The sequence below is a fragment of the Cydia splendana genome, chromosome 19 (assembly GCF_910591565.1).
Source record: "Cydia splendana chromosome 19, ilCydSple1.2, whole genome shotgun sequence".
Lineage (NCBI taxonomy): Eukaryota > Metazoa > Arthropoda > Insecta > Lepidoptera > Tortricidae > Cydia > Cydia splendana.
The window spans coordinates 13,683,251-13,710,891 of NC_085978.1; the positions used below are offsets into that span (position 1 = coordinate 13,683,251).

The 27,641-nt window shown below is 41.0% G+C and overlaps 2 protein-coding genes and 1 long non-coding RNA gene across 9 annotated transcripts in view; 1 reads left to right on the forward strand and 2 right to left on the reverse strand.

Moving 5' to 3' along the window:
• LOC134800043 (myotubularin-related protein 3) overlaps window positions 1–5,293 on the forward strand; it is a 109,730-nt gene extending 104,437 nt beyond the window's left edge. For 5 of the 7 annotated variants that reach the window (XM_063772495.1, XM_063772492.1, XM_063772491.1 and 2 more), the window contains 5 exons: window positions 214–410; window positions 690–806; window positions 3,837–3,899; window positions 4,041–4,153; window positions 5,017–5,293. In XM_063772495.1, coding sequence (XP_063628565.1) covers window positions 214–410; window positions 690–806; window positions 3,837–3,899; window positions 4,041–4,153; window positions 5,017–5,113 — 587 coding nt within the window. In that variant the 3' untranslated portion in view covers window positions 5,114–5,293. Of the gene's footprint in view, window positions 1–213; window positions 411–689; window positions 858–3,836; window positions 3,956–4,040; window positions 4,154–5,016 lie in introns of those variants that run through there. The other 2 variants (XM_063772497.1, XM_063772496.1) reach the window with 2 other exon arrangements.
• The window catches only part of LOC134800124 (uncharacterized), a 149,075-nt gene extending 137,311 nt beyond the window's left edge, over window positions 1–11,764 (reverse strand). Inside the window, exon 1 of the long non-coding RNA XR_010145508.1 lies at window positions 11,699–11,764. This is a non-coding gene — a long non-coding RNA (uncharacterized LOC134800124). The remainder of the gene's footprint in view (window positions 1–11,698) is intronic.
• Window positions 11,765–18,499: 6,735 nt separating this feature from the next.
• Window positions 18,500–27,342, reverse strand: LOC134800036 (WSCD family member AGAP003962). The gene is made up of 5 exons (XM_063772481.1): window positions 26,849–27,342; window positions 25,976–26,151; window positions 23,606–23,693; window positions 19,850–20,019; window positions 18,500–18,743 (listed from the first exon to the last, which is right to left on the reverse strand). The coding sequence occupies exons 1-5, from the start codon at window positions 27,111–27,113 to the stop codon at window positions 18,543–18,545; spliced, it is 900 nt and encodes a 299-aa protein (XP_063628551.1). The 5' UTR covers window positions 27,114–27,342; the 3' UTR covers window positions 18,500–18,542.
• Window positions 27,343–27,641: the final 299 nt, after the last annotated feature.

Genomic DNA, 27,641 nt, shown 5'->3' on the forward strand with positions numbered 1-27,641 from the left:
CATAATGCTTAGCAAGCATGAATAGAACAACATTCTAACAAATTTTCCTACAATTGTTCCCTGGCTGACGCGACAAAGTAACAACAATAAAAAGTGGATTTCCCCGAAATAACCTTTTCTTTCTACTTACTTAAAATTACCAAGTTTTGTTTCTTAAAATACTAGGAGCGCATAACCCTAGGGAACTCTCGTTAAACTTATTTTACTTTGCAGGTGGCATCGAGACGTCAGGCGAGTCCGGTACGAGCTCTGAATGCTGGTGCGGCGTGTGCGGCGGCGAGCTGGGCGCGGCGCGCGTGCGGTGCGTGTGCGGCGCGCCCGCCGCGCACGCCGCCGACCCGCTCGACGGCCTGCCGCCCGTCTCCGACCCGTTGCAGGCGCGCCTGCACCAGATCATACTGTACCAGAAGGTTGGTGACCTCACATCTCACTCGTACATATACCATAAAGTAACAGAAGGAACGTTCACTCTAGTAGTCTGACTTCAGGGATCATAAAGGCACCACAATGGCATTCTTCATCGAAAACTTTATTTTTATAATACAACCGCGCATGGTCATACGCACACTTGGGCGGACGTTATCAAATACGTAATTCTTATGGCTTACTTTATATCCAGCGGCCACCCTGGTGTGATTGTACCCATTAAGTAAACGACGACTATATTGAATGTACATTTTTGTTGACAGAAAGTGGTAGAAGAGCTAACCGGGCAGCTCCGGTCAGCGCGGGAGGCGCTACGGCGCGCGTCGCCGCCCCCCGCCGCGCCGGCGCGGCCCTCCCCGTCGGCGCCCAGCCCCACGCAGGTCTCTGCTTGTTCTCCAATACTGTAACCCGGCGGCCACACGCCGCGACAGGTCACTACACGTTTATAATGCCCTGGTACCGCTGGAGTAGATCCCGAGCCCACGATATCCCGAGAACGTAACGTAACACCATCCTGTCGAGTGTAAAAGTTAACAGTAGAAGAACCGTACGAATAGGAACACATTTAGAAATCATTTAGTTTCATTGTCTTAAAACCCAACTTGCTGATCGCAGTCACCAACTATTAGCTACCTCTGAAGTAGATACCCTGCCGATAGTCCTAGTTTGACCCCGATTGACACCTCGTTCATCAAAATAGGCGTAAATAGTTTTGATGCTACACACTATACTAAATATACTAATAAACCCACTTTATAGACCGATAAACACCCCCTTTTGACTTTGCCTACTCGTATTTAGTCATTAGTCACAATGAATCTATGATTGCTATCCCAACTATCAGTATTTCAGAAATCAGAGCCGCTATTCGGAAACTCAAACCTAAGTCGTCAGCTGGGCCTGATGGTATACCCCCGTTTCTAGTCAAGGACTGTGTATGCTTGTTAGAACACTCGTTACTTCACATATACAACCTATCACTCAAGCTGGGCGTATATCCATCCCAATGGAAGGTCTCAAGAGTGACCCCAATTCCTAAGATAAGTAAGTCCTCCGATATCACAAACTTCAGGCCCATTGCTGTATTGTCCGTGTTTGGAAAAGTGTTTGAGACCATTCTAAACCACTGCTTACTTAATCAGATAAATCGTAAATTAGTAGATTGTCAACATGGATTCCGCGCTTCTCGATCCACTACTACCAACCACATTTGCTTCTTTGATAGCGTTTTGCGCCAAATGGATACTGCACGACAAGTTGATGTTGTTTATTTCGACTTCAAGAAAGCTTTCGACTTAGTTGACAACGATACTCTCCTATGCAAACTGTCAGCCTTAGGTTTCACCCCTCAACTTCTTGTTTTCTTCTCTGACTACCTCAGGAATCGCACACAATATGTCCAATTAAATTCTTACCAATCTGAAAGGTATTACACTCGTTCCGGGGTTAGTCAAGGTAGCACTCTGGGGCCTACTCTTTTCTTAATCATGGTCAATGATCTGCCAAGTAATATATCAGGCGTGGAATCACTATTTTATGCGGATGATCTTAAAATAATTCAACCGGTCGTAAATCCATCCGACTGTACGGTACTCCAACAAACAATCAACATGGTTGACAGCTGGAGTAAAACAAACCGCTTGTACCTAAATGAATCTAAGTGCAAAGTAATAAGTTTTAGCCGGTCTGTAGATTATATCCTCCAGACATATACTCTTACTAACATTCCCCTTGACCGAGTAACAGAAATAAAGGATCTAGGGTTAACACTCGACACTAAGCTAAACATGCACTCACACATTATAAATATTTGCAAAAGTGCCTACAAAATTTTAGGGTTCATTATTAGAACGACTTCTGAATTTCGTGACCCTAAAATCGCAATAATTATTTATAATGCCTATGTTCGCAGCAAGCTTGAGTACAATTCTATCGCATGGGACCCTCGGGAAGCAAAATATACCATAATGGTCGAGCGCGTCCAACGTAAATTTGCTAGACATCTTTACAAAAGGTATTACGGATACTACCCATACTTATTTCCGTCATCCTTTGTATTGGGAATGGTAGGGTTAGAGTCTCTCGAGCTAAGGCGTAAGCAAACGCTTGCCTTACACTATTGTCTGCTTTTAAGAAATCGTATTGACAACCCATCCGTTCTGGAGCGTATGCGTATTTTTACCCCAGACAACTACATAGCTGCAGTAGGGCGTAGCGCACGTAGAGCCAGAAACCTTTTTGCATATCCAAATGTTCGCACCTATCACGGTTCAAACGCACCCACGTACCGAGCAATAGAATTACTAAATAACTTCATAGCTACAGTCCAAAACGCAGACATATTCGCAGACAAGTGGCCGTCCCTACAACGTAGTATCAGGATTTTTTTAAACTCTACCTATGTTATTTAATATCAGATTCTTTTTTTTATCTCTATGTAACTTAGTAATACATAATATGTATGTTCAATTATAAAGATAAGTGTGTAATACAATAAGTGTACCTACTAATTTTATGATACTGACTGATACTGACAACATATATGTACCTAATTAACAGTATAAGTGCCTTGGCTTGAGCTGTAAACTTATACATAGTGTTTGAATAAAGAATAAAGAATAAAGAATTATATTATTATTTACCAAAATGTTGTCTCAAAACGGCAGTCGAAATTAAAAACGAATTTAGATATATCTTAGTTAATTAGGGTACAAATCAATTATTTATTTGTGTTCTTTTTTGTGATTTGTATAAAGCCCCCTTACCCATTACAAGATACTCGAGTAATTTCGACCGGTAGGTACCGCCGTGATCCGTAAATTGTCCGGGTGACTGGTGTCGTCTGCCGCGAATTTAGAATACCCTGATTCAATTTCAACCCTGGCCACGAAACACATACGAAAGTTTTAATTTATGACCCATTTTGTACCATGCCTTCTTCTTCTTCTTCCAGTGCCATCTCCTACCGGAAGTCGGCTATCATGAGGGCTATACGAACTTTAGACACAGCTGCGCGGAATAATGAGCGTGTGCTCTGTTTGAACCATGTTCGGAGATTTTTGAGCCATGACTTACGTCTTCGTCCGGATGATCTTTTCCCTTGGATCTTTCCTTGTATAATGAGTAGAAGGAGTTCATACTTCTCGTTTCGCATGTACCATGCCACGTGACAATAAATAGTATGAGGTCTCTAGCGACTTTCATATTGATTGTCATTGTCACCGTGACTCATAAATTAAAACTTTCGACTGTAGTTACATTTTCTTTCTTATAATTTGACTTTTGCTTTAGTTTATCTTTTATAAATAGTTTATATGCGGACTAGGTACATCTTGTACTTGCAAAAGAGAATTGAAACGGATTCTTAGTTCTCTTAGAACATTTTATCAATGTTCATTTCGTTGTTACAGATGACGAGCAGCGGCAGCGGACGCGGAAGCGCAAGCGGTAGCAGCAGCGGCAGCGCGAGCGAGGTGGAAGTCGGTGAGGAGGCCCGGGGCGTCGTGTGGCTGCCGGACAGCGCCGCGCCGCGCTGCCAGTACTGCCGGAACCACTTCTGGCTGGCCAGAAGACGGCACCACTGCAGGTAATGTATCAATGTTCTATGTAGCGAGGTGGAAGTCGGCGAGGAGGCCCGGGGCGTCGTGTGGCTGCCGGACAGCGCCGCGCCGCGCTGCCAGTACTGCCGGAACCACTTCTGGCTGGCCAGGAGACGGCACCACTGCAGGTAATGTATCCATGTTCTATGGAGCTAGGTGGAAGTCGGCGAGGAGGCCCGGGGCGTCGTGTGGCTGCCGGACAGCGCTGCGCCGCGCTGCCAGTACTGCCGGAACCACTTCTGGCTGGCCAAAATACGGCACTACTGCAGGTAATGTATCAATGTTCTATGTAGCGAGGTGGAAGTCGGCGAGGAGGCCCGGGGCGTCGTGTGGCTGCCGGACAGCGCCGCGCCGCGCTGCCAGTACTGCTGGAACCACTTCTGGCTGGCCATGAGACGGCACCACTGCAGGTATCTGGCGAGATTGCACTCGACGAGAAGTACAGCTACAGGCTGTATGATGCAGCCGCAGTGGTATATGTACGAATACGTATTACATCTACTATGGGTGGGAGTCAGTACCGAATTTCATCTCTCAGCACAGTTTGGGCTCGCATAGACGTCAAAGTGTGTCATTTAAGAGCGGGATCTCTTTCACATGCTACCCGAGACATGACTTGACATGACATGCTGCACGCAGCTGCAGTAAATTTTTTCAAAAAATCACTTCCAAATCTATTCCCAGCCCACTATAACTTGGATCTTTTTAAATCGAGAGTGAAAATGAATGTTACGATTGTTATGCGTGGTGAGTCACGTGCACTATAGATGAATCAAGTTGTTTCGACACTTCATGGCGACCCTGTCAGAAATTCATCCCTGTAAAGCTCTCTAAGGGCCACTCTCACCATCCCATTAACCTGGGGTTAGCTCCTTAAACCGTTAACCCAGTGTGAATAGTACTAGTAACCACGGTAACTCCATGTTTACCCGGTTAACCCTGGATTAGCAGGATGATGTAAGTGGCGCTAAGTGTATTTATTCTTTCGCAGAAGATGCGGCGGTATATTCTGCGGCTCTTGCTCCGAGATGTCGCCGTGGGGCGGCTGTGCCGTCCGCGTGTGCCGCCGCTGCCGCGCGCTGCGGTGACCGCGCCCCTCCGCCCGCCGCCCGCACCCCCGCCGGGACCCGCACCTGCCGCTGCCGACCGTTCCTGTACTCCTGGTGTCCGAGCGTTGCTAATGTTGAGATTAAAGAGGTTCGATACTGCTAATGTTGATCTGATATGGCCGAATATGCGAGAAACTACCTAATATTAAATGTATTATTGTTGTAGGGTAATTCGCCAGTAACTGGCCACTTTTAGTGACTGGCCACGCCAAACCAAAAATGAATTATATTCACCTATGAATAGAATTCATTTTAGTATAAGGTGGCCAGTTATTGAAAGCTGGCCAGTTATGGAAACCTTATACTAAAATGAATTCTGTTTATAGGTGAATAGAATTCATTTTTAGTTTAGGGCGGCCAGTTACTAAAAGTGGCCAGTTACTCGCGAATTACCCTAATCAGATTTTAAGCTGAGTTTTATCAGAAATCAAATACGAGATGGAGACAGTAAACTATTCTGAATCTTAATCTGATATCCAATACAAAATAGAGATTCATTAAGGATTCTAAAATGTCTCTCTCGTTGAACTTGAAGTAAAATTGGTATCATTTTATCGAAACGTGCCTCCGGGAGCGATATTGTTTTTAATCAAGGGTTCAATTCTACCTGTTTTAATGGCAGCTTGTGATATGTCGATTGTAAAACCAATTGTATATAAAGTAGCAATGTCACTGACAATACATTGGAACTTATACTGCTCGAAATACATTAACTTAATGAGATATAAAGATGAAATTAATATCAATGAAATGATACAAATTGAATTTAATCACAAACTATTATTAAAACATGTGATGTAATAGAAACATCATCATTATTTAACAGTTACTACGTTTTTACGCCTTGAATTTGAAACTTGTAAAGCCTTGATATCCGGTTGACGCTACACACAGCGTATAGCGTTACATTGTATGGGAAGACAATAAGCGTAACGGGCCTCAGTGGCGAGCGTCGAGCGTAACGTTCGGCGGAGCGGGCAGCGTCAAAGCGGATCCATTGTTTGGGCAAGCTGAGGAAAGTCTAAAACTTTGTTCTTCGAATTTGACAGGTTAGGTAGATAACGCTACACGGCTCCATATATGCGGTAACTTTAGCTGTCAAATGTTGACGTTTGATTATTCAGTGACCCACAATACATGGCGCAGTACCAACGCTATCTGGTTCGGCTGTCAAATCAGAGTTAGACTAAGAAAAGTGCAAGTGTTATTTTAAACGTCAAACTTCTATGAAATTATGACGTATAAATAACACTTGCACCGGGTAGGCTATCAAAATCGCTGCAGACTTTCTTGGTCTGACTCTAGGCACGTTTGTTCTTTACCTCTCTATTACAATCAGTAACGATTTGGTCAACGTAATCTAAGCAGCGTGCACCGAGGCCGCCCGTATAATATGTTTGCATTTGTTTATAATATACGCTACACGCCCCGCTCGAGCGTCCGCTCCGTTCAACAATACATCCTATCTGGCTTTACTTTTAATAAACGATGTCAAAACTTCTGAAATGATCTTATAGTGCTACACGTTTGTGAAAATGTATACTGTCTTACAGTGGCGGCGCATCAAAGAGTTTCATACAGTTCCTTTGTTTGTGAGCCGTAAAAGTAGATTTTCAATTGGCAGGGCCGTCTTAAACTATGCTGGGGCCCTTGGGCACATAAGAGGGGTCCTTTTGGAAAGTAAAAAAAGCTAATTAAACTAACATTTTTCTACTATGATCTTCTATTTATTATGGGTAATCAAATATACTGTTATTGTATGTCCCTTATGGCATAGAGAAAAAATACATAGATTGCTCACTCCATACATGAGTTTTGGTACCACAACGACTATTATTTTCATATTCAACATCTAGCATCGAGTAGCGTAATTATCAGTACTGCTACTTCATAATAGATGTAGCACCGACCGGAAAGTCTAATGCTCAACAACATAAGACTCCGTGAGCACTCTTGTCTTACTATATTTCTCTATGCTTATGGTAAAGACGGTACTGTCAATTGGTTGAAAAGTCAAGCCGGTGGGCATCGAGTTTTACTGACGGCCCGCCACTGTTTTCTTGTCTACGTGATTACATTAGCAGTGCCGGTTCGCTATGATAGTGGTTCGGTGGTGGCTGTTTAGACTGTTCCTCTTACCGCAGCCCTACACCAATGAGATTTAAATATAAATGTGACGTTCTTGAGAAAAAGTACCGCTTTGTTGATCAATAAGGGTATTTTACATCTTTGTTTTATAGAGTTAGATCAAGAAAAGTCTGCAGTGATTTTGATAGCCCACGCAGTGCAAGTGTTATTTTAAACGTCAAACTTCTATGAAATTATGACGTATAAATAACAGTTGCGCTGCGTGGGCTATCTAAATCGCTGCATACTTGAACTCACTCTATCATACTGATGGCAAAAATCGTAAAACCCACCTCTAGCCTATGGACACCAAAGTTATCACGCAACCGTTGCAAATATACATATTTATCTTAATAGCGCCTTATTGACATTGACAAAGTGGCACCTTTTTCCCGAGAATAACACAAACGCATAATATATTCCGGTCGTCTAAACAGTTTTCCTTTGTACTAGTCAGTCCGCTTTGATGGTTCAAACTCTGATATTTTAATTTGTTTAAAGACTATAACTTAACTGAAGAAAACACGCTTACCACAAGGATTTTCGTACACTGACCCGCCTGTTGCTATCTCTATTGCACGCGCGTAATTGTATTGCTGTCTCGCCCATGCCGGCTGCCAATGTCACTGTGCAAGCGTGATGGCAATATCCTCCTAGCCCAGCCATACAAATGATAAATCCAAAATTTGCCACTCAAATTAGGAACCTATAGTGTGGGACATAGAGTTGATTTTGCGTTGTTTGAAAGTTGAACGAAACAAAGCAGAAGCGACTCTGTTCCAATTGAGTATGATTTAGATTTCATCGAACTGCAGAGGTACTATAGGTAGGACCTTGGGCCTTAGGAGGATATAATTATGCGCGAGGAATAGAGATGGAAACCTACGGGTTTAAAATCCTTGAAGTAAGCGTATTTGATCGTTTTACAAAAAAATTACATTTCATTCATGTCTTCAAAATATTGACTTCTTTACTCAGAATCATTTGTACATTCACGCCTCATTCGTGAAAAAATGTGTCCCAAAATTTTGTATGTAAAGATATTTTTCCAGTGCGTCACGTTCATACAAATAAAAAAATATTCATACAAAAATGTGACGATCTGGAAAGGAAATCTTGGGACACATTTTTTCATGTATGAGGCGTGAATGTACAAATGATTCTGAGTAAAATTAGCCCTAGAAGTCAATATTTTGAAGACATGAATGAAATGTACATTTTTTTTGTAAAAAGCTCATTTTCTTTATTTTTCGCCATGACACGTCATGTCCATTCAAACGAGAGCGAGCTAATATCAACATGGCGTTGCAATAACAGCGTTCCGCGATTCTGTAAGGTTTGCACATTGGATGCGGGTCCAAGCCCAGGTGTGCGAGCGGGACACCGCTACATACATGAACAGCTGTCTCGCTCACACACCGGAGCGGCGTGCGGATCGCATCAGTGTGATAACCGCGTAAAGCCGTAGTCTAATAAAAAAAAGGATCTTCTATAATGTAATGTGATGCTATAGAATATGCTTTTTTTAAAGTCTAGACCATAGCTTATAGATAGATCTAGTCTGCCACGCGTGGGGGTGCAAGTAGGATAGTTAGGAAATGGTATAGTGAAGGAATGAACGCGAAGGCTGATTTTGTACGATATTTTCGTTTTTTTTTTCTATAATATTTATTGCATAGACTAGGAATCCTCTAGACGCGAGTTTAGAGCAATTATTTCATGAAACCGATGCTGCCAAAAATACGGGGGTGCGGGGGACGAGGTGAGCGAGGTCCCGTGCCGTGATTGGTCCGTTCAAAGACACGGACGTCACACAAAGACACGTTCGACTTGAAAATGGAGTAATACTACCGTATGCGTGGCAGAGGGGGTAGAGCTACTATGCTCAGTCTGGAGGATGTCTTGTCTGTGTATTTATTGTAAAAGACTCCGTTAGATAATCGGTACGATTAAGGCAGACTAACCCCCCATCTAGCAGCGATGCATTGTTTTGTATAAACTGTTTTTGTTCATTTATTTTGTATTATAGCGTTTCAATTTGTTCTATAAATATTATTTGTATAGTAAGGTTTTTCACGCCGCGCCAACTGACAGAGATAGAATTAAGAAATCCTTATGTAAAAACGAGACAACTGTTAGTTTGCTCGGTGCCTCTAGACATACGTCGATTATGCCTCAAAACAAAACACGCGGCGTCTGAGTATCGCGGACCATAAGCGAAGTTTTGCCTCTCTGACGCACTTGTAAATTCGTACGTAAGTGCGACAGAGAGGCAAAACTTCGGCCTTAGGCCCTCAGATATTGAACCTTAAAGTAATTGTAATAAAGTCCAAAATAACGCCGCGCGTCAGGCGTTACATACGACAGTCTATCTGTTGCTAGCTCTCCATCGATCATTAGCTTTGTATTTTATTTGTGATATTTATGATAATTTTGTATAATGATTAAGAGTTTATACATGTTGTTAGAGGATAAATTCTACTGGTGATTATTTTAACCCTTGCGGTGCGCGATCGTTGAGTCTTGTGGCAGTTGCGAACGGGTCTTCGCATTAAAAAAATATCACAAGATCTGAGTACTAAGAAAACACAGTACAGATAAATATTCAAGCTGTCTTAACACATTCAGTGCCGAAAACCCGACTATCGGGTAGTTTATGATTTCGTTCCCAGGCCGGACGACCCGATAGTCGGGATCGTGGTACTACTGCTTTATATGACGAAATTGTTGTGGCCTGGCGCGGACGTCTTGTTTGGCTGGGTGGCAATGAATGCGTTAAGATTTTCAATACAAAACTCGCACCAATAGTTTATTACTACATGTTAATAAATTTAATTCAAATTAAATGTAACGTCTCTCTCTTTCTTACTAATGTCACAAAGAAAGATAAAGACAATCTGACGATAAATTGACTAAGCATTTGTATTTTAACCATGTAAGGTGGTGGTACTGGTGCTCGACGCGGTCCCAGTACATGTCATCTTGAAACTTCGTCATTGTCAATAGAGGTGACAGCAGGGTGTCATCTATTGGTCATTAGCATGTCGAGCACTAGTACCACCACCTTAATATTCTGTGCCAAGTGTGGAGACCTTTTCGTACACTGGAGGTGAAATATCCATGTATATATAATAATCATAATGCAAATTATATTGCTTTTGAGTGTTACACTCCTTCACCGTTGAGTCTCTTGGTCCTAATAAGTAATAACCTATGAAATGTAATAAAATCCTACTTAACATTGTAATTCATTCATGAAATAGTATTTAAACCCGTATTATGAGTATGTAGAATTTACCGCCCGCTACGGGTAGGTAATCTGGGGACAAATAAAAATGAAATACAGCAGGTTGTGTAGAAACAGGCAAGTGGCCCTCTTTTATGTAACTCATATGTCAATAATAATGCCAAGTTGTGTTTGAAAATGTTAACTATACAAAAGTTTTCTTTGGAACTTTTTGATTAATACTCGTATCACAGTTATACTTGTAATACCGTCAGCAACACAATCATTTGTAGACTTGTGCGAATACGAACAAAAGTATGTTTGAATGAGAGTTCCTGATAATTATATTACATAGTTTCGTAACGGTAAAATAAAACTTATCAAGAAATACTCTTACGTCAATTGAGGAGTCTTTTCAAAAGGGCTTATTTCTCTATGAAAAATAAACTTTTTTGAAAAGTCATTCCTCAATTGAAGTGTTGCTGTTTGTACTTACAATGTCACAATGTTTAACCTTTTGGACGCCAATGACAGATATATCCGCACCGCAGGTTTAACGCCAAAGACTGATTAATCGGTCACAGACCACAGAGCAACATAGACCTACGTGCATATGCATAAAGATCAATTTCAGTTTTGACACTTCGGTGACGTGGCGTCCGAGTGACAGCTTTTGTGTTTGACACGGCGTCGAAAAGGTTAAACTGGTAAAGAATGCCTTAAGGTATTAAGTCCGCCATTTTGTACTTTCTTGTACTGTGTAATGAGGGTTACCTAAATAAATGTTTACTTTACCGCTCTAGTTCTGTAATATACCGATTACGTCTGTTATAAACGGACATACCAAGAGACTCTCGGGACCCCAGATCTGGGGATTGTTGTTAACTGCATATATTTTATAGTTATTGTAACGATCGGAGTATAAGTTCCAATGTCGAAGTGCAAAACTTGTTTGTGACCAATGAATATTGACACAATGTGAAATAAAGCATTATTTAGTTTTATACAGTTTTTTCTTTCCCACATCCCTATAATACACCCACATCTATATAAAGTTTAAACATACCATAGATCTAATCAAGTTCATCAAGAAGGAAATGATTGTTCACGTGAACCCACCGACGGAGCGGCAGCTGACGATCGCGAGGCTTCAGGATACATCTCCCTTGATTACTTAGCAAGTTAACCCTTTTTCAGTTCGCCACAATCACATGTACAGTCACCTGCAATAGTATGTTACTCTTTGAAGGCTGCAAAAATATGTGACACGCTCTTATGGCTCTACAAAAAAGATCGTGTCAGATATTTTTGCGGCCTTCGTTGTGTAATACATTATTGCAGGTGACTGTACAAGGGTTTCCCAGACAAGTCACATTTCCCGAAAGTGCAATCTAATTTGAACCTTAAATCGGAATGCTATAGTTGAAATTCTATTGGCGCGTATGTGGTAGATAAATCGTACTATGCTTGGAAAAGGGTTTACGCCCAGAAAAGCTTGGTTACAAAAATAATATTGCTGGCTTTTGGTATTCCACCTGTCCATTTTCTTTGTCCTATGTCAGTCCTCTCACTCTCTCATTAAAGCAAAATGTGAGACGCACATTGGACAAAGAATTTGGATAGATGGAATACCACCCTTACAGACCAGTAGGTTCTTTTCACGCTACGTACTTTCAAACAAAGCCGTATAGACTGGGTAAACTATATTGAACCTTATGTGTATGGAACAAGGTTTAGGAAATGTCAGTTAAAAAAAACAACAAAGTTACATAAAAAGGGATTTATTGTAGAGGAACAAACATTTGCAGACCTTACCTTAAAAACTAAGTAACGGTACATATACAACTGTCTTATTCGACAGGGGTTTTTAATACAACTTCGTTCTTTGGACGTAAATCCTGGAGTTTCTACAAGCAGTCTGTAATTACTGACTAATACATATACTTATTCAAATAACGAGGTTAAATGCTGAAAGTTAATCAGAGATGGCGCTGTAGTGAAGCGGTTTCAATGCAATGGCATATTTTGAATACAAGAGAAATGCGCGTTCGAGAGTCTGCCACCTTGTGATCTAAAGTGCAAACTTTAACGTCACTTTAGGCCGATAAGAAGTAGGTGTCGCCTCCTATCTTTTACGCGCTCTCTTGTGCGCTATAGGGTCCATTATCTTGTGGCCTATACTCTGTATCTTTAGGTATTTAAATAAAAGTAAACAAAAAAATTGTACATTTTCGGGTAGTTATAACATTTGTTGGTTAACCAACCAAATACAAAACCGCCTGGATCTGTCACTGAACGACTTGACTATAACCTACATTATTTATTTGATCATGTAATGTTTTCATCTACCCTCAACTGGCTTAAGGAGCCATTTGAGGGTAGATTTTGTTTACTTTTATTTAAATACCTAAAGATACAGACTATATATCGAAAACTTATAATTGACATTGATATTTTCCGCCAATAAACATGCGCTGGCCCCTATAGCTCATGCACGCTCCCTACTAGAGTCTGCGGAAAGAGAAGAGTCGTGGAATGTAAGGAAGCCCGTACATTCTACGAGTCTTCTCTTTCCGCACAGACTCTAAATAAAAACTGAAATAAAAAATTGTCTAGGGAACAATCCATAGTGAGATAGATAAACCATAGACTACACAGTCTACAGTCTACACACAACTTTTGTCAGTGTAACCCTCTCTCCAAAAGCTCCCTTATCAATCCATTTCCAGTATTTAACCTCATTCATGAACTCAATACACTGATTTCACATTGACTAACTAAAATACTGTATTGTTTAAACAATTATTCCTATAACAGTACAGTAGGACCAAGCTAAGTCTGCACGGCATTTGCAACGACAAAGTGAGGCAATGTCATCATTGATGTCAATATTCTATGAAAATATGTATTAACATTTGACACATGACAATCCCACAAGTCCCACAAATTGTTCTGTTCAAGCCGGTGCAGAGCTAGCTTAGACGGACTCTAGTAGGGTGCATTGGGGTAATTTCGAAGGCGGGGTTATTTGGGAAATGGCAAATATCTACTGTAGTAACAGTACGCAAGATGACGTGGTAAGCGTTGCAGTAGCATAAGTGTTACATACGAAGTGCTTCTGGTTATATAGATATTTGCCATTTTCTATATTACCCCGCTTTCAACCCCAATGCACATTTGTTAACACACTTATTCCTAAAAATAAACTTAAAAACGAATTGCTTTGTATGTTTGGCATTTTAAAATAAATTATTGTCAATAAAGTATAATGGCGAATATAATCTCTTTTGATGCGAGTATACTAAGATTTGTGCGCAAAAGCTATGCAGAATTCGTTTCTTTTTATACTCTTTCTATATTCGTATTATGTTACTCGTATGTGTTAATCAAATGACACAAGGATTTCAATTGCTTTAAGCTTCAGCATTTTAATTTAGGCCAATATTTGAACTTTCAATAGGATTCGTTGACATATAATATATAATTCACTTACATAGTAAAAAATCAAAGTAACACATTATTATTTGGGGGTTTTCAGAAAAAATGATACCATTTGCTTTTTTTCGAAAAACCATAACTTTTGGATTATTTAGACTCAGAATCACGAGTACTATTGAATGAGACAAAGAAAAAAAGGGTCCCCAGTTTTTCATACAGATTTTGTGTCAGTTTTCTAATCCAGGTCCAGGTCCATACAAAATATTTGTGAAAATGCGTTACAAATAGTCACTTTTTTGGGATACAATTTTTTTTTTCATTTCAAATCGATAGTCGTCGTGATTTCTCAGTAGAAATAACCCAAAAGTTGATGGATTTCCGAAAAAAAGTAAATGGTACACTTTTAAGTGAAAATGCCCATTTACAATAATCAGCCTAACTTAAAGACTAAAATAAATAACTAAGTATCTTTGGAAAAACATTTGTACGATACGATTACATTTATTTTAAGTACATAAACCCGCAACACAACAATAAAGATTCAAAAGAATAAGTAAATATAAATCGAATAACAGTAAAAGCGCATAAAAATAAACTATAACAAACAGTGGTGGGATAAGTACTAGAGTTAGACCAAGAAAAGCCTGCAGCGCTTTTGATAGCCCACGCAGTGTTATTTATACGTCATCATTTCATAGAAGTTTGACATTTAAAATAACACTTGCACTGCGTGGGCTATGAAAAGCGCTGCAGACTTTTCTTGGTCTAACTCTAGTGTCTGACCGAAGATTCGGTTTCGGCCAGTTTCGGCCAAAAAATCATGTTTCGGCCGTAGTGTCGGTTTCGGCCAAAAAACGGCCGAACTTTTCAGCCGGGCCGAAACTTACGACATGGTGCTTCGTTTTATGAAACTAAACTAAGTGACAAAGACCAAAAGTTGCGGAACAAGTAGGAAAACAATATTAATATATGTATTAATAATATGAATATACTGATTTATGATTTATGTATACCAAAATTAATTGGTTTATTAGAAAACACAATTCACCTAATGAGGGCGCGTTTTCGGTTACGGCCGAAACTAGAGCCAAAGCCGAACCTTCGGTGCGGTAAAAAACATGTTTCGGTCGGACACTAATAAGTACATAACACGACATGTAACATTTAATAACATTACCTTTTCTACAATTATTCTGGAAGTCATGAAACTGTAGATTAAAATCTACAAAGCATGTTATGGAAGTATAGGTAACTTTGGCGCTATTAATACAAGCGGAAGCTAATAAAAAACACATTAGCCTACCGTGTTTTATATCCCACATAAAATAAGGACGCTAATTAAAGATCGGTTTTCCTAGGATTGCGGTGCGGTCATATAGCGGCCGTCTCCATACTAAATAATACGGCTAAATAAGGATGTCATAATATTTGTATGGAGACGGCCGCTATATGACGGCACCGCTATCCTAGGAAACCAGAGCATAAGCACGTAAAATTTCGTACATTGACCTGCCTGGTCCTGGTATATTGCTGTCTCCCCAGGATGCCGGCAATCAATGACACTGTGCGAAGAAGACAGCTACATAATTATGCGCGTGTGATAGAGATAGGAACAGGCAGGTCTAAAAACTTAGCAAAGTTCTTGAATATTTTGAAAACTTCCTTTATATCCCGTGCATGAACTAAACCAAGTGCTGCCATCTACCGTTGTCGTACGGTTTTTTGTGCATAATAGGTTCTGCCATCTTGTGGGCTAGATCGGAAGCATAAACTACACATTTACGCCTATCGCCAAAAATCTGACGGCTCCTGTGCTGCCCCCTATAGTTCATGCACGCTCCCTATAGGACTGCATTCTGACTAGAATGACTAGTAAAATCTTAAATACTTAAGTAACAAAATCAAAGTTATTATGCGACATGTTCTTGTAAGTAAATAACCCGTATATAAATAATGTTCATATTTGCTTATCACATTTACCTAATTAAATATAATATTATTCTAACGACTTTTTGTGGAAGAGGGAACAATTAAGACTATTAGCGCTTATACCATTAATAACGATATTACGTGATATAAGCCCTAATCGGCCTAAAATCCCTTTTCCATAGGACGACACATTTGACTTAGTACGAACTCCCTGTGAGTCCAGTTATTTTTATTTTATTTACCTACAATAGAAGCTTGTTGATTCCACAAATTCACAATCATGTCAAGTAAGCGTCTCTCCACACTAATCATATACAGCAAACATAAGGGCGTCCGCTAGATGGCGGGGCGCACGCACGCGGGTGTAGCGATGTGTCGTTCTCGAAATTTTCCCGAGACAAAGAAATCTATCGGAAATGTTCTCTGAGAGTTTTACCCTTTCGTCGCAAAAGCGATGAATTATTTTGTTTAACCGCTTAGTGTAGGAGATAAGACTAACCATGGAAGCTTAACCCTTAAATGCATGATTTTTTCTTTTTGCCCGAAATTAATATATGTATCACATAATTGTTTGCCGATTCTAGGAAGAATAGTAAAAAAAAAATTACTTTGATTTTCACTGCGAAATCAGTGTTAGAAGTTGAATTGGCTAAATCATATTTACTTATGTAGATATGTAATTTCCAGTACCTATATGATTTTTTTTACTACCATTAGAAAGGTACACTATTTGTGATATACCTATGATAAAGTTTTTAAATATAAAATAATTACAAATCCCGAAAACACCGTTAAAAATCATATACTAATAATTATCAACTTCTGGCTTTTTCCAAGCTTTCCGACTTGTTGTCTTAAAACGAATGTAATTTTTATAAATTAAAAATATTGCGTAAATTTAACCCTTAAATCATCTCCCTACTACTTGACGTTTGGTATAAAGGTGCGTTCAAGAACGTACGCCTTTTTAGGGTTCCGTACCCAAAGGGTAAAACGGGACCCTATTACTAAGACTTCGCTGTCCGTCCGTCCGTCCGTCCGTCCGTCCGTCTGTCACCAGGCTGTATCTCACGAACCGTGATAGCTAGACAGTTGAAATTTTCACAGATGATGTATTTCTGTTGCCGCTATAACAACAAATACTAAAAACAGAATAAAATAAAGATTTAAATGGGGCTGCCATACAACAAACGTGATTTTTGACCAAAGTTAAGCAACGTCGGGAGTGGTCAGTATTTGGATGGGTGACCGTTTTTTTTTTTGCTTTTTTTTTGTTTTTTTTTGCATTATGGTACGGAACCCTTCGTGCGCGAGTCCGACTCGCACTTGCCCGGTTTTTTTTTTAATCTGTGAGCTGTCTAATGCTTTGTAGACATATGGCAACACTATGCATTTAAGGGTTAAAAGAAAATATTTGGCACCATTCATAGCAATATAAAAAATAATACTAATTGATAAAAAAAACCAGGAGTTTCAACACAAAATTGCCCAAACAAGTTATTTGAGGCAAAAGGTATAAACTTAACAAAAGTAAATATCATTCCATAAAAAAAAATAAGATTGTTCATAACTTATTTATGCTAATAAGAGAACGTTCTCGAGAAAGTTGGAAATTTTCCGGAAATTTCTTCGGAAAGGAATTCTTAGAATCGAGAATGTTCTCATCGGCACATCACTACGCGGGTGCCATTGTAGGTAAAATCCGTCGCACGTGCCCGCGCTAGTTATCGTTGCTCATACTATTTTTCGTTAACCCACTCACGCGCTCCGTGCGACCGCGCCACCTAGCGGACGCCCGTAAGCTTTTTTCTAACGGCTTTTGCCGATTCCGCGCCCGATCGAGCGACATGTATAAATCGAAAAGTCTTGTGTTCAACAGAGCTACATTTTTAAAGGTAGTTTGTGCTTATGACTGTCATTCGCCCGGTCGAGCGCCTGGTACAGGTCGAAAACTCTTACTTCAACGGAGCCACGTTTTCAAGTCTCGTTTGCGTGAGGTTATGCTTACGACTAAAGGGGCCCACTGATTACCAGTTCGCCGGTATCAGCCTGTCAGTTGTTCGAAGTTGTCAAATTTTCCGTTTAACTGACAGGCCGATATCGTCCGGCGGACTGGTAATCAGTGGGCCCCTTACGCCGCGCACCCGTCCATGCGCCCGGTCAAGCGCCTGGTACAGGTCGAATACTCCTACTTCAACGTAGCGACGTTTTCAAGTCTCGTTTGTGTGAGGTTATGCTTACGACTATAGTTTGCGACTAAAGGGGCCCACTGATTACCAGTTCGCCGGACGATATCAGCCTGTCAGTTGTTCGAAGTTGTCAAATTTTGCGTTTAACTGACAGGCCGATATCGTCCGGCGGACTGGTAATCAGTGGGCCCCTTACGCCGCGCACCCGTCCATGCGCCCGGTCAAGCGCCTGGAACAGGTCGAATACTCCTACTTCAACGGAGCGACGTTTACAAGTCTCGTTTGTGTGAGGTTATGCTTACGACTATAGTTTGCGACTAAAGGGGCCCACTGATTACCAGTTCGCCGGACGATATCAGCCTGTCAGTTGTTCGAAGTTGTCAAATTTTGCGTTTAACTGACAGGCCGATATCGTCCGGCGGACAGGTAATCAGTGGGCCCCTTACGCCGCGCACCCGTCCATGCGCCCGGTCAAGCGCCTGGAACAGGTCGAATACTCCTACTTCAATGGAGCGACGTTTTCAAGTCTCGTTTGTGTGAGGTTATGCTTACGACTATAGTTTGCGACTAAGTCGCGTACCCGCCCATGCGCCCGGTCAAGCGCCTGGTACATGTCTGCCGTGAACGGGTCGAAGTCTTGTAGTTTCTTCCGCCGCCGGTAGATGCCCTCGCGGTTGGCTAACGCGCAACTCATGTCATCCTAGTAAACAGAGTTATATTTTAGTAACCCCGTGACACAATACTACCCTGCTAAGGGGCTGTCCATAAATTACGTCATCGATTTTTGACGATTTTGGACCCCCCCCCCTATAATCATCCAAAAATCATGCTTCAAATGACCCCATTTCCTCCTACTTCATGCTACCGTCATCCGATGTCCAGACCCCCCCCCCTAATTTGAAATGACGTAATTTATGAATAGCCCCTAAGGCAATAGTAGTTTGTGTTACAAGGGATCAAAATGATATATTTCCGTCAAGGGCGTACATTGAATCCTGAATAAAGCGATGGATTCTACAATTTCTAAAGTAGAATCTTGAGCGTAATGAGGGATTCAAGTGTTAACGCCCAAGACGAAATAATTTTGATACCGTGTGACACATACTGCTTTTCACATCAACTATGAGGAAAATAAAAAAAAATCTTAGTGTTGACACAATCTGATGCTTAAACAGATTATTTAAGCTAAAAAAATAATGTGCATAAAAATTTAAAAATAGTGTGCTAGAACAGAAAAGTGTTACTTTGATCCCTCCTAGCAGGGAGGAAAAGTGCCACTTTGATCCCTCCTAGCAGGGAAGAAAAATCCATTTTCTGATTAGGTGATGTGAAAAACCCTTTTAAAGGGTTTGAATACAATTAATATTTGTCTTATAGAGTCAGTCACCACCCAAGGCAACATCTTACCTTAGTCACAGTATGGTTTAGGAAGTCCAGTATTCGTTGTAATGAAGGCCCGGTGTCACGGACCAGGGTCTCGTATAACACTACCAGTATCCGGCCCGGGAAGCGAGTGAGCCACAGCTCGTGTAGCGACTCCCACGCTGTGAGCTGGTAAGACACGAACTTCACCCAGACTTAGCCTCTACATAACTAACAACATCTCACCTTAGTCACAGTATGGTTTAGGAAGTCCAGTATTCGTTGTAATGAAGGCCCGGTGTCACGGACCAGGGTCTCGTATAACACTACCAGTATCCGGCCCGGGAAGCGAGTGAGCCACAGCTCGTGTAGCGACTCCCACGCTGTGAGCTGGTAAGACACCAACTTCACCCAGACTTAGCCTCTACATAACTAACATCTCACCTTAGTCACAGTATGGTTGAGGAAGTCCAGTATTCGTTGTAATGAAGGCCCGGTGTCACGCACCAGGGTATCGTATAGCACTACCAGTATCCGGCCCGGGAAGCGAGTGAGCCACAGCTCGTGTAGCGACTCCCACGCTGTGAGCTGGTAAGACACGAACTTCACCCAGTCTGAGGAATAAAGCTGTTTTTATTATCTGGCAAACCAAATTGTCAGAAAAAAAGCATAAGATTCAAGAAAAAATCAGAATGAAAAAATCATACATATTGTGCCATCTCGATGTTGGCGATAACTAAACTGAGTTACCGTTAGATAGCACATAATGTTAGATACCACATATGCTGTAGAATAAAATAGAGAGCTTTTATTCGAGGCAAAATAAAAGGAGAAACTAACACGTAACATAGGTGAGGTTATTGATATAACGCTAGCGTCCAACAACGCGAGTAATAAGATTAGCTCATGGCATGTCTCTGGGGAGATTTCTTTATCGGACCACAGATATATATGTTTCAGGTATAAGACTAAAATCCAATTAGAAACTATACGTAAACGGAATCCCAGGAACACCAACTGGTTAGCGTTCAAAAGCGACCTGAAGGTGGAAATGGGATTGCAAAACTCCGGAAGGAAACCAGGGCTGTCTTCAATGATGCTAAAAGGACCAAGGACTTTGAGCATTACGCGCAGAAACTCACGGAATACAGCAAAGCCGTGAGGAAAGCAAAAAGGAAAGCATGGATGAACCATTGCGACCAAATCAGGTCCATACCGGAAGGCATGAGACTTACAAAGGCACTAGCCGCAACGAAGTCAGTTCCACTTACTTCCATTAGAAGAAGTGACGGAGGAATGACTGAAACGGGGCTAGAAACCCTTAAAGTTATGTGTAACACACACTTCCCAGGCTCGGTTATACATCAGAGCGTACCGGACGATGTAGCAACCAGTGCAATGGAACAATCCATTAGCACAACCAGGTACATCTGGGACACGTCTAAAAAGGTAGTAGATCACGGTAAGATACAATGGTCAGTCTAGATACAAAGCTAGTCAAAGAGACCTGGGCATCAATGTTTCACATAACTTGAAATGGGACACACATACATATCACCAAAATCACCAAGAGAGCAAATTCTATGCTGTATATGATCCGGAAAGCATTCCATGTTATTACTAAAGACCTATTTATTAGAATATACAAGTCATATCTTCGTCCTTTACTTGACGAAGATATGCTTTTCAGATATGGTCCCCCTACTTTAAAAAGGACATTACAATGCTGGAAAAAGTTCAGCGAAGAGCAACTAAAATGGTTGCTTCATTGAAAGATAAACCATATGAAGAACGGCTTCAAGAATTAGGTCTTACAACATTAGAGGACAGAAGGAAGCGAGGCGATCTTATTGAGACTTACAAAATCTTGTCCGGACACTACAATGTTCCAAATATTGAGGACCTATACACATCAAGCCAGAATGTAAGGTTGAGAGGGCACTCTAAAAAACTTGTCAAACCTCCGTGTGCTAGTAACCCTAGAAAACACTTCCTGCCGAATCGTGTGGTAAATGTGTGGAACTCTCTACCAGAAACTGTTGTTAGTGCACCATCAGTCAACACTTTCAAAAATAGACTAGATACACATTTTAGAACTTTAAAAAGTGCAAAATAAAATACAAGTGCTTCGATATACACGCATCAGCTCTAAGAGCTGCTAGTGTATCAAATAAAATAATAATAATAATAATAAGGCGTAGGGATGTGACGACCCCATCGCCCGCTGGTTTTACCAGTGCAATCAGTCAACGCAGGGCAGCTTGTGGCGAGCTGTTGGGGATTAGCGACCTCACGTACCCGAGCGCTCCTGGAGAGTTCTGTTACCCGCAAGGAGGGTGGGTGGGACAGGATTCTCTGCCTCTGGCTTGCCTTAGCCGGCCGGCCAGAGTGGAGTCGTCAGAGCTATAAGCTCCAGGGGTGGAAGTGAAATATGCATAAGACGCGAGTTGGCACAGTGGCTGTTAACAGCCACTGGGTAGAAAGCGGCGCACACCTCTCTACACCCCTGAGCCGCTCACACCGGTGTTGCCCTTGAGCCATCCTAGATGTCGCTTTTTGTGGGGGCCCATCTTGTGAGGGCGAGTCACCGTCTGCCGGATATAAAATTGCATACCGTTTTATTAGGCAGGCGTCCGGTTTTTTACTCCATAGCTCAGTTCTTAGTCCATCGCTTTCACCCAATAACCTAGTTCATTTTAGATTCCATCAACTCTCAATAGTCCTTACACCCTGGCGGGTGCTGCCTCTGCGTGCGTCCCATGACACGGGCAAGGGCAGCCTCCGCTCGGTGTACCCCTTACATTTCATTAAAGTGTCAAAAGGGCCTCTACGTGTTGGCTTCGGCTCCGCGCACGCCTCCCAAAGGTCCGGAATACCATTGTTCCGTGATGGGAAAGACATACAAATAATAATAAGGAGGGTGGGTGGGACAGGATTCTCTGCCTCTGGCTTGCCTTAGCCGGCCGGCCAGAGTGGAGTCGTTAGAGCTATAAGCTCCAGGGGTGGAAGTGAAATATGCATAAGACGCGAGTTGGCACAGTGGCTGTTAACAGCCACTGGGTAGAAAGCGGCGCACACCTCTCGACACCCCTGAGCCGCTCACACCGGTGTTGCCCTTGAGCCATCCTAGATGTCGCTTTTTGTGGGGGCCCATCTTGTGAGGGCGAGTCACCGTCTGCCGGAAATAAAATTGCATATCGTTTTATTAGGCAGGCGTCCGGTTTTTTACCCCATAGCTCAGTTCTTAGTCCATCGCTTTCACCCAATAACCTAGTTCATTTTAGATTCCATCAACTCTCAATAGTCCTTACACCCTGGCGGGTGCTGCCTCTGCGTGCGTCCCATGACACGGGCAAGGGCAGCTTCCGCTCGGTGTACCCCTTACATTTCATTAAAGTGTCAAAAGGGCCTCTACGTGTTGGCTTCGGCTCCGCGCACGCCTCCCAAAGGTCCGGAACACCATTGTTCCGTGATGGGAAAGACATACAAACAATAATAATAATAATGGGCACTATCCACATTTCAACCATACAAAGCCCCGGGGCCAGATGGAATCTACCCCATACTACTACAAGAGGGCGCCAATGTACTAATACCGCACTTAGGTAGACTGTACAGAGCGTGCATAGCCTTCGGACACGAGCCGCGTGTGTGGAGGATGGTAAAGGTAACGTACTTGCCTAAACCAGGCAAAGCAGATTACACAGAAGCCAAATCATACAGGCCGATAAGTCTGTCATCGTTTTTCCTCAAAACACTGGAGCAACTGTGTGTAGACAGACACATAAGGGATGGTCCTCTTAAGAGACATCCGCTGCACCAATTGCAGTGTGCGTATCAGCCGGGTAAATCGACTGAAACGGCACTACACCTGGTGACAACCAGACCGGAACAGGCGATAGAGAACAAAGAACTTTGTCTGGCCACTTTCCTAGACGTGGAGGGGGCATTTGACCGCACCACGTATCAGGCAATCAGTATTGCAGCATCTAAACATGGCATAGAACCGACAATCTGTAGATGGATTGGTACTATGCTAAATAGCCGACTAATAAAATCCTCCCTCATGGGAGATGAAATATTAGCTACAGCCACGAAGGGTTGCCCACAGGGTGGGGTTCTCTCACCAACTCTCTGGAGTATGGTAGTTAACTCACTGTTACCACATGAACTGGGGTGCAAAAACATATAAGCGTATACCTGTCATTCTATGTTCGTGCGATTTCCTTTTGAATGCTGATTTCGGCGCCGTTCCGATGTGTCCTTTGTGCAGTCTGTTGTACTCGGCCTATGAACAGAATATATATTTTAAGGTATACATGGGGGTTTTCAGAAAAATGGTAACATTAACTTTTTTCGAAAAACCATTAACTTTTGGGTTAGGTATTTAGACTCACTATTGAGTGAGACAAAGAAAAAAAGAGTCCCCAGTTTTTCATACAAATTTTGGGTGTTAGTTTTGTGACGGTCCATACAAAATGTATGTGGAAAATGCGTCACAAAACTGACTTTTTTCTTGGGACCCAAGACAACAAAGTTTAAATAAATTAACTAATAAATATAATAAAACAATATTAAAATAGTTTATCTACTTATAACAGTTATAACAATTGGGATGTACGGTCAGCAGCAATAGTTTAGTTTAGCAATAGTTAGTTTTTTTTTAGATGCTAAAGTTACCTTGACACGCTCATATTAAAGTCGCGTCAAGATTAGAAATGCCCCGAATAGTATATTTGGCCGAATACCGAATATTCGGCCACTCTCTCGGCCGAATACCGAATATTCAGCATGACATGCGAACATTTTGAGTCACAATTATTATGAAAACTGTTCGCCATCAAAGCACAACGTATGCTAAGATATATTTTTATGTTGAACAGAATTAATGAATGTAATTAGAGTCAATCAAATCAGACCCATGATAAAAATAAAATATTTTGTAATCAACAAATGCCCAAAAACGTGCCTTCGTATTTAACTACTTTCCAAGAATACATTTTAAATATTAAATATACCTAGTTTTTGGTTATTTTTTTGTGTAATTTTTCTTTTTAGGTAGGTGCAACAGATATTCGGTATTCGGCCGAGTAGTAGGCAATATTCGGCCGAATACCGAATATTCGGCAAAGTGGCCGAATAGGCCGAATAGTTGCCGAATATTCGTGGCATCTCTAGTCAAGATCATTTTGAACACGTGGCCCGCTTAAGAACTTCTGCTGCTGACTGTACCATAGCTGGAAAATAAATAAAATGTAATAAGAGGAATGTACCGATTACAACAGACGAACTAACAGATTATCAAACATTAAAACAAAACATTAAACAATAAAATAAAATATTTGGGTGTTTTGTTACAAAATACTTAAGCATTGATATTTAAGTATCAGTTTTAAATCAAAGCTAACTAATTATTACCCAAGTCACTGATTTCAAAGACCTGTATGGCCACCAGTTTGACACTGACATATTCGCTAGCGTCATAATTTACTTTCTATGCATCTCGCTCGTACTCGCATATTAGTGCGAGCTAGATATATGTAAGTTACACAGACGTTAGCGAATATATCAGTTTGACACAGCATCAGCAATAGACTAGGAATTCTTTAGACCGAGTTTAGAGCAATTATTTCATGCAACCGATGATGCCAAAAATGCGGGGGTGCGCGGGACGAGGTGAGCGAAGTCCCGTGCCGTGATTGGTCCGTTCAAAGACACGGACGTCACACAAAGACACTTTCGACTCGAACATGGAGTAAAATTACCGTATGCGTGGCAGAGGGGGTAGCGCGACTATGCTCAGTCTGGAGGATGTTTTGACTGTGGACACAGCTAGCGCAGTCGTGGTACCTTACTAGATCAGAAATATAGATGGTCAAGCAAATCTTGTCAGTAGAAAAAGGCGCGAAATTCAAATTTTCTATGAGACGATATCCCTTCGCGCCTACATTTTTCAAATTTGCCGCCTTTTTCTACTGACAAGATCTGCTTGACCAAGTATATCAGAATTGCTATACTGCTACGGAAAAATTTCGAGACTAGGTATAATGTACAAGTAGTAGCTATACCTGTGGCTCTGACCATACCTTTCCCTCTCTCCCCTCAGGAGATGGTTACAAGCTTTCTTCTAGTATTCGACCGAAATCGGATCTTTAGCCCAAACCGAAAGCAAAGATTCGGTTTTGCTCTAGTTTCGGCCGATAGCGATCCTTTGGACGAAACATGATTTTTGACTGCTTTCTATTCTACAGTACATAGGTATCAAATTTTATCAAAATCAACTCAGTAATTTTACAGCAGGCAGAAATACGCATTTATAGTATGAATATTACTATCATAATTTTGTTTGTATATAAATAAGTAAACTTTATGGATATGATGGTTGTTCTTGTCTACATGACAGTGTGATAAGCGACGGATATTTTGTCACATGGATAAAGCCAACCATAATAGGCCTCCTGGTTTAAATTAGAAATCCTTTACTTGGTTTTCTTATCAGTTAGTTTAGGTTTAAGAAAAAAGGCAACCATTTCTAAATTATTAATACATGTGAACATGATGAAACCTTACCAAAATAGCATCTTTAGGGTGCCTAATCAACAGCACAGCAGCTTGGAACTTGTCAGAGTCCACCGGAGGTGCTTCATGAGTCTTCACAACCAGGACGGTGCCGTCTGTGACATTCTCTGCCGGGAACCCGTGTGTCCGCAGCCCATAGTCCATGTATATGGACCCGGTCATGACACCTGCAGATAGAATGTAATTCAAATTGCAGTATAAGAGGTAAATTAGAAATATTTATTAGTAAAAAACATGTATATAAATGATACATACACGCCTATGGGCCCTGAGTTAGGAATTGATGTTTTCAAAAAAGTTGTTAGTTCACAAGTCAGAGGAAATAAACTTAAAAACATTTTTCCTTACCCCTTTTCTATTAGAAATTAACATAATGAGAAATATAGAAAAAGTAGATAATTTAATACTAGGGTCGTAAATTTTCTCTGTATCCGAATGACATGATTTTTTTCTAAAATGTATATAATAATATAATAGTCTACTTTCACTACTACTACTTATATTTTTAAGCCATTTGGCATAGTATAATTGAGCTTACTCATATTGTGTGTTTTGATTTAAATAGTATATATATTTTTGAAACAAAATCCATAGAATATTGTTTCTGAATAATTCTCAGGCCCATTATTTTTACCCATAGGTAATTAAAGATCCTGGAATATGGAAAACATGAATTAAAACAAAATTAAATAATCTTGTCTATTATATAGTTTTAAATTATATGATATAAACATTTTGAATTCATTCATGATTTTATATGTATCAGTTTATATCGGAAATAAATATGTTTAATAATAAAAATATCTCGATTATAAATTAAATTAAGAATTATTTACTTACTACACTTACTTAACTAAAGTTTACCTGTAACCTGCTGTAATAAGTAGCGCAGCCATGTATTACCACTACCGGGGTGAGATATCAGGGCTACAACAGGCCCAGGGGGTTTAAAGTGGAGATCTTTGCACCATGCCACACTGGGTGCCCCGCGCATCGAGTAGCGATGATGGTAACCGCTCGTGTAGAACGTTCGCCGCGAACCGTGCAGTGGGCTCAGCATAAACACGATTATAGTAAAGTGAAGCACCACTAACGTAGCTGCGAGTAGAAACAGCGAGCGCCGAGACATGACTGCCCGTTTAGACTAAGTTTTGTTAATAGTTATAATAAACATGACGTCACATGATTATTTGCCATACATTGGACCTTGTTGTAGTTTCAAGGCCATGGCTTCGTCCCGTTTATGTTAGATTTTCGTACATTTTCCGCGAAACTAACCGACGAGGTCGGATTCTGCGACTTTTCGACATCGATTTGTTTTCGCGCAGATTCACAACTTGTCATTTTTGACAGCACAACACAACCCGGCCCGGACCGGTGTTACCACTGTGGTTGCACAAATAATTTATTTTATAATAATAATAAGTTTATATTTTACTTTTATATTCATATTATAAATAACCTAACTTGAGATGAAAAATAAATAAAAAATAATAATAAATAATAAATAAATATTGGGGACATCTTACACAGATCAACCTAGCCCCAAACTAAGCAAAGCTTGTACTATGGGTGCTAGGCGACGATATACATACTTATATAGATAAATACATACTTATATACATAGAAAACACCCATGACTCAGGAACAAATATTC